Below are 12,759 nucleotides of genomic sequence, written 5' to 3' on the forward strand. Positions count from 1 at the left end.
AACTTCCTCGTCTGGGCGGGGTAGGTGGCGGGGCCGGGCCGGGCCGGGCGGGGCTGGTGGTGCTGCCGAAGTTGCTAGAGCCTCTTGGAGGGAGCTGTCAAGCGGTGCGATCGTTTCCCAGCTTGCACTTGTGTCGGTAGGACCTTCGAGGCAGCCCTGACAGCCAGCAGGGATTTCTTGGCTCTGCCAGCGGAGTTGTCTGCCGAGCCTATTCCCTTCCTCCCGCGGGGGATCAGCTTTATCCCCCCTGCCATGGGACTTGGCGCCCCGACAGCATTAGCCGAGCAGCTCCCTGCCGGCAAAGTTGGTTCCAGAAGTTAAGGAAGGGTAGTCACTAAATCTGTGAATAGGAAGGCAGCACTAGCATTAGGAACGCTGGCTTATGGACTTAACGCTCCAGCCTGTGACCAAATGTATCTTCGGAGGAATCTGTCAGTGTGGGTTCCCATTGTTCTTGAAAGCTCCTTAGGGATTTAAACATTGGAGTGCAAATGCCTCTTGCTACCAAAATTTGCTATAACATGCGATGCTCTATGTTAGGGTACTTCTTCCTCTGCCAGCAAACCCTGAAACTTGAACTCGTAATATACAGCTCTCTTTCAGTTCCTTGGTCTGGCTGCATTTTTAAAATTGTACAGCGTTTGTTACTGCTGTCGGGTTCGAGGGGAGGGTAACAAATGAAGAAAGTAAATGCCAGTTAATCACTCTTCCCTATTAAAAAAAACAAAACCGAAACTGATATATACCTACACCATTGTTTGTACTCAGGCATACTCATATTCCTGACTGTCCTTAGGGATGGAATAGTATGTGACTTCGGAATGAATTATTGAACTGGATTAGCATTTAGTTTTGAAGTTTTTCTGTCTTCTGTGCAGTTTAATCTGCCAGTAGAAAATAAAAAACATATTAGACAAATAAAAAAAACATCGTTGTCTTTTTTTTACTGCTCATTATTAGTACATTGCTTTATGTGTTCTTTGTTGCATAGATTCGAAGGTATTTAGAATCTCTTCTTTGTCTGAATTTTGTATGTTGTCTGGCACCATAGGGATCCTTTCCTTATCTTGGCAACATGACAATAACAAATCAAATACCACAGTGTTTTGAAAGCATCAAACTGGAAATTTACCGTATTATTTTAGAAAAATCAATCAAATAGAGTGTTCATGGTTTTGTTCAAAGAAACTGACTAGGAGGAGCTCCTGATATTTTTTTAATGCTTGCAAATTTTGAGATGGACAACGTGTCAAAACAGCTGAATTTGGCAAACAATAGTTTCTATCTGCTCAGTCTTAGTCAGTTTGGGTTCTTGCTGTGTGCACTGCTTGTATCACCGGAGGACCTTCTTACACCTCGTTAAAAGACTTAATTTAGTATTTGTCATGTGTGGCACATAATATGAGACTTGTAAAAACAGTGAAGTTTTCCTTTCTAATATACCTAACAGCATGTTTGCAGAAGCGGGTGAGGCTGAAGAAATATTCCATGCATTTGAAACAGGCATCAGTAAGATGTGAAACCCTCTGCTTTCTGTGTGTGAAGGCTTTTTGCGGTGTTTTTTTTCCTTTTCAAATGCTCAACCTTTTGATCTCTGGTCAAATGTTTATAGCTCAGCAGTGATGCCCTTTTGTAGGGCTCATTAGAAAGTGAGTAAAACCTGCCAAGTTCGAGGTGAGTTTTTTAGGTTGAGGGTTTTTTTTCATGGTGGTTATTTTGGTTTTTCCCTGCCTCACCCCTGCCCCCCAGGAGCTGCAGCTCTTAAGGAAGAGGAAGTGATGTCGATGAGAAAATGCTTCCAACTTGTCCTTAAATTCTGTGCATAACACCAGATAATTTTTTGTTGCCACGTTAGCACACAAACCAAGAATGTAGTAGCTCTTGGGATGAGTGTGAATTGACATCTTTGCAGGGTAATTCAGTATTTGGATCTGTGAAGTTGAAAGATGGTGAACCTTTTAACTGTTTTCTTGTATTGCGGGCCCAGTTAGTTATTTATTAATCTTTTTAGATGTGAGGACTGTTACTTAGGAACCAAAGAAAAATAACACTTTATCCACAACATCTGAGGAGGAGATAGAGAATTGAAGGAGTATTAAAGCATCTATGAAGGGCTCTGAAAGAGGGAAGTTTGTTACTTGTCATGCAGTTTTTGAAGTGACAGATTAGATATTCAGCACAGAGACTGTATGTCTCATGTTTAAATTGTGTTCAGACAGAGTACAAGAATTTAGCATTGCTTCCTAGAAAGGTAGTAAAGTAAGGTAATTCATTTTTGAGTCTCCTGCTGACTGTATTACATTCTCTAAGTTACACATTTTAACTGCAAAAACTTTGAGAATAATGACTAGTAATGAAAATGAATAATTTACTAGCTCAAGGCTTTAATATTTGGCTTAGTCTAATCAGCTGTTGGGATTTTGAAAGTTCTATCTTCTTAGAGCCTAAATTAAAATGTATTTGCTACAGCATCTTCTACCAGGCTTCTTTTTTTTTTTTTTTTTTTTTTTTGAGCCGATTTGTTTTGAAGGCTTAAAACCCGTAGTTCAGAAGATGGTTATGGTGCTGGAAACTATGGTGCTGTTAGGTTTGCAACAGGGGTGGAGTCATTCAGTACAAGAAATGGGTAGTACTTGGCAGCTGAACCTAGGACCGTATTCTGATTATACTGGAATGAATAGTTCTATTGTGATAGTAACAAACAATTCTGTTCTTAGGCTCTCTCACCTGTGAATGTGTGAAATTTTATCCTGCATATTTGTCTTAAAAGAAGAAAGATACTACAAACTTGAACTTAAAACTCAGATACCTCATTGTGTTTGTGCTCAAGCAGCTTGTAACAAAGACTGTGGTTGCAGAGGCTTTTTCATGTTGCTGTTTATTTTCTTCACTATCTGAGCATAAGATAAGGACATTGTAAGGACATTTGGGTGGGGCAGCTGCTGGACCAGAACAGAGTATCTGGTGGGAACCCTGAATTGATTGTCCAGGTTCCAGTCTCACTAGCTGCTCTGTTCAGATGTCTCTTGTCAATGTACCCTGCAGTGTGTTCAGCATTAAAATTTGTGCTCAGCTGTGTAGGATAATAATACTTGGACAAAAATTGAAAAGATAAGAGCTGGAATCTTATGAATGTGGTTCTTTCTTCCTTTATGCTCTCTTTTTAAGCATGGATGTTTGAAAGGTTTTTTTCTCCTTTTTGCTGAACTTCACATTTCATTAAATCTTTTGTTGTCTTGTCACTCTTTTAATGTAACCAGGTTACCTAATTTTAGTCTGCAGTGTAATTTCTGACCTTGTGGTTTCTAGTGGTATCTTCAAATTTGGTCATGAGCAAGTTGCGACGAGAATTGTTTTTGGTGGAGACCTCATTAGCAGTCCTCTTTTTTTTTTTTTTTTTTTTTTCCCTCCCCTCCTCCCCTAAAATTCAAAGGGTAATTGCTACAGAATTGAACTCTTCATTGAAATATCTTACAGTCCTTTATTTTGGTGGCACATGGTCATTGCTATGACAGAGATGGTGTTTCTGTACCAAGTGGGCTATGTATGACATTTTGTCATGTTTTGAGTTCCAGTGTGTATTTCTGTTTACCTCTTTAGGAGGGAGAGAAGCACGCTGATGATAAATATATGTAATATGATAACTTATGTATAATAAATTAAGTGCATTATATATTTATAGTTTGCTTTTTCGGTGTCTTTGAGGTAGCTTAACTTCTGTTCCAAAGTCTGTCTTAAGACCAGTGACAACTGTTAAGATGCTGTGGTTTTATAACGTGAACCTCTCAAGTTGCATAATTTTACTGATAACTTCTGTAACCTTACTGTACTTTAGTAATGCCATTGCACTTCTGTACTACCTGATGCAGTGGCAGTGACACTTGTGTGTGTGGTTGGTACAGTACAGCTTTACTGTGGGGGGAGGCAAGTTAGATGAATATAATTAGCTGTTGCACAAGATACAGAAGCCTTTTTATTTATTGACTACTGTTGTTAAGAATGGGATGGGATCTGTGCGAGCAGGAAGTTCCTTTATGAATCTGCACATGTGCATTGGCAGCTGAGAGCAAATCTGGCAGTGTTCAGTGGTGGCTATGAAGCAGTGAGCAAACATCTCTCTTCTGGTACTGAGGATGGTTTTTAGTTCCTCTTCCTTACAGTATAGCTGTAGGAAGATTCTGAGTTGCACTAATGCTGTTAAAAATCTGTTGGATTTTAACTAGTAAGTGAATATAACATGTTACCTTGCATATCAAAACACTTGAAAATCAGCCAACGTTTTGGTGGTCTCTCAGCTTGTGCTTTTAAAATGTGAAATTTTACGGAGTGTTGCTTAAAACAATCACTATATTTTGAGGCTTGACTAAAGTTACTGCAATGCAGATGCTAAATGCTGAATTTGCTTCTTAAGATTTGAAGTTTTGTAGGTTTTTTTCCTAAATTTTGCATTTACTCTTAACTCCTGTCCACTTTTCTGGACAGTGGATATGCGTCTCATGGAGATCTATATTTGATGATTGGCTTTTCCAGAGAAAGTGTTGCCAGTTCCTGTCAGTTGAAATTACAGACTAAACTTTAGTGACTGGAATATAAACACTGCTCGATACTGTGATGTCTTGGATGAATTTTTAAAATAAAATCCAAAATTCTATCAATTTTAGTAATATGTTTTTTAGAGGAGCTTTCATGAGTTGTTTTGTTGCTTTCTTCCGTGGTAACGACATAAAAGGCTTAATTTGAATTGTTCTAATTTGTAAGTTAGAAGGCTTGGTACTGCATTTCCAGGAAACAAAAATTGCATTACAATTGTATTCTGCTAAATCTGATGTTGTATTTTTTTGTACTTTCATTTACTTTGCCAGTGTAACCACTGTTCTGTCAGTTGGTTATTTCCTCAGGCTGTCTCAGGAGGGCTGGTGGCAGATGATGGAGAATATCAGCTAGAGCTGAGGTTTTTTTTGTATGTGAGAAGAGTACACATGTGAAGGCATACGTGCAAGTAGTGGGCTTATTAATGAAAAATTTGGTGTTTCATGTGTCTGCTGACTCCTTTTATGATTGTGTGTAAAACTATAACACACTTGTTTCCTTTTGTTCTTTATCCAGAAATCAAACATGTCAGTGAAAGGTTAATAACAGCACTAAGATGAGGGGAGCAGGAACATTGCATCTGCTTGAAAAGACGCTTATTCTACCATGGTTTCTGTCAACACTGCAAGTTAAATTCTGTAGTTATGCTTATTTTAAAACATTGTGCCTTTATGGGGATGGGAAATGTATTGTAACCAGCTTGTTAAATTTCAGTTAGAACTGAGCTGAGTCCAGATTTCCAGATTTGCCGGTCCAGACTTTGCCTTTTCATAGTTAATTTCACTGACAGTCAAAAAGAGGAAATCTTGCTTTAAAAATCTCTTTTAAGCTAGTCTTGCTGTTTTTAAGACTTCTTAATGTGATTTATGTTTCAACTACTGAAATTAGTCATAAGTACATAAATGTACCTTTAAAGTTGTTTGAGAATGGAGAATATTCTGTCTCTTCATGTTCAAGCACTTGCTCAGCTCTGCATGATTTTAGCTGTGCTCTTGAGACAAGTATCATTTGTCCTTTTCTGTGTCCTGACTTTGTGGTAGTGTTCTACTTATTTGCCTAAAGCTTGGGGTGTTGGTTTTTTTTTTCCAGGTTTTGGTTTGGTTTCTTTTTCCTCAAAACTGTGTCCCCTGTCCCAACTTGGCCATCTTTTCAATTTTTACTGGATTAATTCAAATGAGCAAAATATCTTTTTACTTGTTAGCTGAAAAAATGGGAAAATCAGGTGAGCAAAGGCTCTTCTGCCCAAAAGCATTTCAGCCATTTGGAATGTTAACAGTAATTTCAGTGTACAAATGGCATAAAAATAATCAGTTAGTGCCAGTTGTTATGATCACGGTAATACTTTTTAAAAAAACCTGTTTCCTTTTATCTGGTTAAAAGGGAAGGGAGAAAAAAGGAGAGTGCTGGTTGCCATTTTTTCAAAAACAAGAATGGCACAATGTGTAGGGCAGCAGTTGGCAAATGGGGCTGTATGTTCCACAGCGAGCTGGTACACAGGTTTCCCAGCCTTGCTCCTGCTCACACCTGGCAGCCAGCTCTGGGTGATGTCATTACAGGAGGAAAGTTTCTGTGATTCCGAGTTGGAATCTGTGTCATTAGTCTAGGCCATTGTTTGGAATTTTTTCAAATCTCTTACAACTTTGAACATTTCAAACTTAGCTAAAAAACAAGATTTATCCTTTATTTGGATTTCAAATTATGTTTGCTATGTCATATAAGTAACATAATACATTATTTTTATTTATCAAATATAGAACAATAAATTAAAAACTTTGAGACACCTTAATGTCGTGGTGGAATTCTGTTGGTAAATCAATCTCCTTGTATTGCAGAAATGAGCATTGATCCTCCTTGCACCAGAGGATGTGTCCGTGTTCTGCAGGACCTTGAGTGCAGGCATGTGGGTGGCTCCCATTATAACAGCACCATGCGCTGGATGAGTCAAAGCCTAAACTTGAGGTGTATTTCCCAAGAAGTAGGGACAAGTGACTTTCTTGCCCTGGAACACTTTTTAAATTTCCTTCTAAAAATCTTACCTTCAGTTTTTACTTTTCGTATGTTACCATAAAATCAGTGGTGGTGCCTGCTAATCCCACAAAATAATACAGTAAAAATAGAGCAGACAGTCACTGCTTTGCTTGGGTTTTGGCTTCACGGATGGTATGAATTTCTTCCTAGATAAAACAAGCAAATAAAAGAATTGCTTAAATAGTTGAGACTTGTGGCAGAAATTCTACTTGAGAATTAATGTTTTCATTCCTATGGCATGGTTTCAAGTTTGTAGCCTTTTGTGTTTGTTATATTTTTACTTCTTGCTTTTTCATTCCTTTGTTTTAAGGACAGGTGGTAGAACTCTGAGGACTTTAATTTAAAATGATAGTACGGTAAAAGCTGAACCAAATTTATGTCTAAACTTCTTCATATGTATTCCTCAAATATTAACAGTTAGACATGTATCCTGTGTTTCCTTTATTGGCATTTCACATGTGGGTGTGAATTCTTCTCCAGTTGCCAAGATAAGTGAATGCTATTATGATGGCAAAATGAAACTCTTGGCACTGTTTTCCCAGCAGCCTGTATGAACTACTTGCCTTACTTAAAATGAAAAAAACACACCCAAAGCAATACTCCCCAAAAATAGGTTTTGGTTTTTTGATTACTTATGACAGATGAGAGCACTGAAATACACAATACAGAGTCACTTAAGATGGTTGGGCTGAAGATGTTGCATAGCACATAGTGTGGGTTTTTTCAGTCTCTTGTAAAATTGTGCTATAATATGTGGTCCCAGTAAGGTGTGTTTTTAGTGTTCTGTGGTTAAGTTTTGTGGAACAGTGTTGTAGCTTAAGTGTCTTTATAAACATTTGTAGTAACGGGGGGTAAATTGAGAAAGATGTAATCAGAATATGTATAATAAAGCATAAACTTGTACTTTTTAAAAACTGCCATGTTTCTCTTGCAAAGCACATAGGTTGTGAAACTGGGAGGGGGAAGCACATGTTCAAAAGGGTCAGGATAATATGAACAGAAGTAGGAATAGCTGACTAAATGGGTTAGCTCCTGTTTTCTGAGGTGTTTGATCATGGCTGAATAAAATAAAAAAACCAACCCAGTATTGCTTAGGTTTTGTAAAAGATTCTAGAAATATGAAGTTGATATATCTTGGTTTTTATACGTGTCTGCATTCAAGTGGTCTATATCCTGTGTTAGGGAGGGCAAGTGGGAAGGCTGTTGATGACTGTGAAATGTGGAGATATATTTAATTATTAACAGGTTCTGAGCCTATCCTTAGTTTTACAATGTTGGAAATAACAGGAAATAAAACTTACAGGAAGTCAAGGTTACTTTTTAAAAAAGTTTCTAGCTTTTTTTTTTTTTTTAGACTTGGTAAGTACTAGATGCATTGTATCACAGCCTATGAAGATTACACTAAAGCCTGTACTAAAAGGGAAAAGGCTTAAGTGCTCTGAAAAGAAAGTGGTTTGTGTAATCCTGTATTGAAGTGTGTGTATGTAAGGATGTGTGCATCTGAGAAAGTGAAAATTAGGCTTTCACTAATTCTTTCTAGGTGATGATAGGCCACATTAAACTTTGTTTCAAGTATAACCTTAGGTTGTAAATCCAGTTTTGCTCTAACAATGAGATAACCAGGCTGCTTCAACTTCATTGCTACACTGCCAAGCTAGTTAAAACAGAAGTCTTTCTTTTTTCATGTCTCCTAAATGAAATGAATGTTCAGGTATCCTATTTGTCTGCAGCACCTGGTAACAGTGGCTGTGCTTTTACGTCAGCTAACTAAGCCCAGTTATCTTTGCTAAGAAAGCTGGACTTCAGGATTGTTCGTTTGGTGTTAAAAGTGTAAAGAAGACATTGCTTCTAATTTGCTCTTTTTATTGGGTGATTTTTTTTTGATGGTTTGTTTGTTTGTTTTAGCAAGGCAGCCTGGAGCATTGTGGCAGATCCATCAAAGATATTTTTCTTTCCCCAGCTTCCATTATCCTCACAGTTGGCTGCCAGGAGTCTTTCTGGTTCATTGTGGATAGATTTACCTTGGTAGAACTTGAGAAAATGGACTGTGTGCATCTTCATCTTTTAAAAATTGCATGATATATTTGGGTTGATTGAAATGTATTTGCATGCAAAGATTATGTTGACGATCCCTTAAGTAATAAGAAAAAATTGCTGGGCAGTATCTTCATAAATTATAGGAGAGTCACGAATTGCAACTGCTTCACTGTTGAAATCTGGTAGCATCTTTTAGTAACCAAGATTACACAGTGACAGAGTTTAACATGATTGGGTAAAAAAAGGCAAAGCCTGTTTATTGGAATATAACCCTTTATTTTCTGTTGTCAGCTCGCCTGGAGTCCTGATCTTAGACCAGAATCCACTTGTGTGAGACACGTAACAGATTTACAACCTGTTTGTAATACAAGACAATTCGTAGAGACAGATGACAAGGAACAAGGAAGAATATTGGTCAGTGTTGCTTATATTGATAGGCAAGATTTAAACACTTGTAAGCCTGAAATACTTTTTTCCTCTAGGCCTCAATGCAAGAAACTTGTGAGGAGGATGAAGCAGTCTTGTATAGAGCTTATGGCCAGCTCCCTTAGCACATGGGTGCAGTTGGAAGAGGACTGGCAGGAGGAAAGTGTTATTTATTCAAGCTATTGGAAGTACTCTGTATTTCTGGTGTCATAGGCTAATGACTGGACAGGCATTTTGGTGCTGAAATGAGAGCAGTATGTTGTCAGGACTTTGAAAGTGAAGATAAACCTAATTTGTTCTGATGTGCAGTAGAAGCAAGAACCATGTTGAAGAGCAGAGAGAAGGTGCTTTTCTGAAGTCTTTCAGCTGAATTCTCATGTTGATCTTAAATTATGAGTCACAAAATTTGACTACATATACTTTGTTGTGGGTGTTTCTAGGGACTGATTTAGGAGAAGTTACTTCCTGTGACCAGATCAGATGATCACTTGGACTTTGGCAGTGAGGACACATAATCAGCTGTCTAGAAAAGGTGATCTTTACCACTGAAAACTGATTGACTATGTTCCTTAGTTAGGACTTTGGGGTATTTTTGTGCTGCTTCAAGATAGTGTATTATCCAGTGCCTGACATCCTTCTAAGAACTGTATAGCTGCTAAATGTTTTAATGTGGTAAGTACTATAAAACACTTGTGTCTAACCTACTGAACACCTCATGAGTCTTTGGAAGAAGAATTAATGAGTCTGAAAATGATTTCATAGTGGTTAAGTCTTAAGATGTTCCGTGCTAACTTTTGCTTTAAGTTGGTTAACTCCTAAGTGAAAAAGGGGATTTTTTTTTTTTTGCATACTCTGCCATGAGCCATACTAATCTGGTCTTTATCCTTTCTTGTTCAGAGCAAGAAACTGATTATTTTGACAAGGAGAATTCCTCAAATGTGATGTTTACACTTGTGACTGAGTTTAAAACTGTTGAAAACTTGATGGTCTAATAATATTTTCCTTATTTTCAGATTAACTGCTGAAGTACTGATCGAGTTCTGCTATTCTTCAATGAGGAACTACAGGCTGATCTTTTGCCATAATCTTAAACAACCATAAATGACAAAAGAATGCTTGGTCAGTGAGGGCAGCTGGCGCAGAAAACGTTTTTCAAACTCGGCTGTTTAAGTACTCTGAGGTAGGCTGCTTGAACTACTTCACATGTGCATGGACAAAAAAATAAAAGGAACTATAGATTTCAGTGTGTCTAATACATTTGAATTTATCCAGCCATTAGTAAACAGAGAATTAATTTAGGCTGCAGTGCTTTGACTAACAGTATGTACTTTGTGTTTTCTGTGCCATCCTGTGAAAGTGATTGCTTGTGTTTGAGTGTGTTTTCTTTTTCTTATTTATTTTGAAAAGACAGTTTCTTCTTTGCTAGAAGAAATATTTTGGTTTTGACAGAGTAACAGTTTAACTGAGTGACTTATGCTGGCTTTGGTAATACCTGTGTAGATCCTGTATCAAGCAAAGACTTGACAGTAAAGCTTGAGTTTCAGCTTGATAGGAAGAATGCTATAACTGAGCAACTAAATTTTTCATTAAATCAGTGAACTGATCGAGAGAGACTGGAGAGTATTTGCATTAGGTAATTAAAGCATATTGTGTTACACATCAGCATTTATACTGAACTATGGTTTTCATTCCTCTTATTTGACAGAAAAGACAGCTTTGATTTTTGGCTGCAAAAAGATATGAGGAAGAGCTCCTCCCCTTCCTTGAGTAACTGCAACTCTGTTCTTGCTAACAAAATATTTGGAATTCCACTTGATGAGCTGCAGCAAGAAGGGCAACCAGACAATGAGGTTCCATTCATAGTCCGCCATGTTGTGGACTATATTGAGGAACATGGTATGTATGATCTTGCTGTACTTTAAATAATATATTTAACTGTTATTCTTACAGAATAGATTGTGGTTTTTGAAGAGTATTTGTTTCCTTAAGTTACTTATATTTAATTGAATATGATATGGGGTTTTTTTGGGTGATGCCCAGTTCCTTTCTTTACTCCTATTATGTTTGCTTGCCACTGTTTTCTAGCTAACAACTAATGCAGTCAGCTCAGTAGGGCACTGCATAGGAAATGGTGTGTTTTAGGTACTGCTAATATTAACCTTTTAGCTGTATTCTTAATGGAGCATAAGAAAGTGTTTGCTGGCAAAAGGACTGCCAGAAGTCTTGCAAAAATATTGTCCTGAAAATCTTTAATTCCATATATGAATTGCACGTATCTCGTAATCCATGTGTTCTGATACATTTCTCCATCCTAGACTGAAAAGTTTATTTTTTGCAACTTCTATCTGTCTAAGGGGGTCTGGAACAAGAAGGACTTTTTCAAGTCAATGGGAATGCAGAAACAGTGGAGTGGCTTCGGCAACGATACGATAACGGAGAAGATGTGGACCTGGTTAAAGAAGCAGATGTACCCTCAGCTATTAGCCTTCTTAGATTTTTTCTGCAAGAACTTCCAGAGCCAGTTATCCCAGGCAGTTTGCACATACATTTGATGCAACTTTCTCAAGGTAATAATTATTTTTGGTTCAGTGGTTTGATTTTATTATTTTAAAGTGTAAGAACTAGTGTTAAATTGAGATTTGTAGTGGCACTAGGGTTGCTTTGGTGTTTCGTGTAATGATGTGCATCAAGAAGCATCCAAATAGACCTTTCTTAACACAAACCCTAAATAAATAGGTATTTTTTTAGGAAACTCAGTCTGGATTCAGAAACATAGTTCATCCATCATGCAGGAAAGCAGTGAAGCTGTGACGTATTGTGCTTATTAATTCTGAATGTTCCATGTTCTTGTGCACTGCTACTTAAAAAGTGTTAGGGAATGCTTTTGCCTTGCTTTGTCTGAATTTCACTTACTCTTCTTATGTTCCATGGCACTTAAAAGCTTTTGTGTAGTAGAGAAAGAGATCTCCAGCTCTATACTCATGTCATATTTGCACTCTCACTGTGAATTTTTTCCATTTAAAATTAATTTGTAGGAAGAAAACACCAAACCTGTCATTAGCATATTGTTTCTAAGTGTGTTATTTCATATACTGCAAAACCTTGCCCTTTCAAATTGCCACCCATATGCTGGCACAGTGTTTTCTTTACGTTCATTTTCCAGTGTTACTTTGTGCTTAAAGTGCTGGGTTTGTTTTGCTGTGTAAGATGCACATTTTTGTTTGATTTAGTTTTCTGTTGTTGATTTTATTGCTAATAAGAACTTGATAATGCTCATGATAGTCCTGCTTGTTTGGAGTGGGAATTGGTTTGTACTGTGAGTATAGCAGAATTTTCTTGTGCTGTTTTGCTATATTTGGCGTGTGCTGAACTGGAGGGTCAACTGCAGCAGTGTGAAGCTGCTTCATTTTCCTCTCTTGGCAGCCTGTATATCCAAACTTTGGATGTGGAGTGTTTATCTGGCTAGTTGTTGGGCAGAGGCTGAGGACTGAGGTCTAAGACAATAAAGAGTCTTGCATTGGGAACAATTTTTAGAAGCTACTGACAAGAGAAGGTTGCTAGGACTAATGTTCTGTTTCTTTGTTTGCCCTGTGTAGTAATGAGAAACTGAAGGGGACATGGAATGTAACTAGTGGTATATCTGCTCTTTGGCTTGCTTTGCTAAAGTCATGGTTCTTG

The 12,759-nt window shown here is 37.6% G+C and overlaps 1 protein-coding gene across 1 annotated transcript in view; it reads left to right on the top strand.

Moving 5' to 3' along the window:
- The first annotated feature begins 10,094 nt into the window (after positions 1-10,094).
- Positions 10,095-12,759, top strand: part of FAM13B (family with sequence similarity 13, member B) — a 38,744-nt gene continuing 36,079 nt past the window's right edge. Inside the window, exons 1-3 of the mRNA XM_009995269.1 lie at positions 10,095-10,261; positions 10,787-10,977; positions 11,436-11,648. Coding sequence (XP_009993571.1) covers positions 10,821-10,977; positions 11,436-11,648 — 370 coding nt within the window. The 5' untranslated portion in view covers positions 10,095-10,261; positions 10,787-10,820. The remainder of the gene's footprint in view (positions 10,262-10,786; positions 10,978-11,435; positions 11,649-12,759) is intronic.

The sequence above is a fragment of the Chaetura pelagica genome, unplaced genomic scaffold, assembly GCF_000747805.2.
Source record: "Chaetura pelagica isolate M959 unplaced genomic scaffold, ChaPel_1.0 scaffold420, whole genome shotgun sequence".
Lineage (NCBI taxonomy): Eukaryota > Metazoa > Chordata > Aves > Apodiformes > Apodidae > Chaetura > Chaetura pelagica.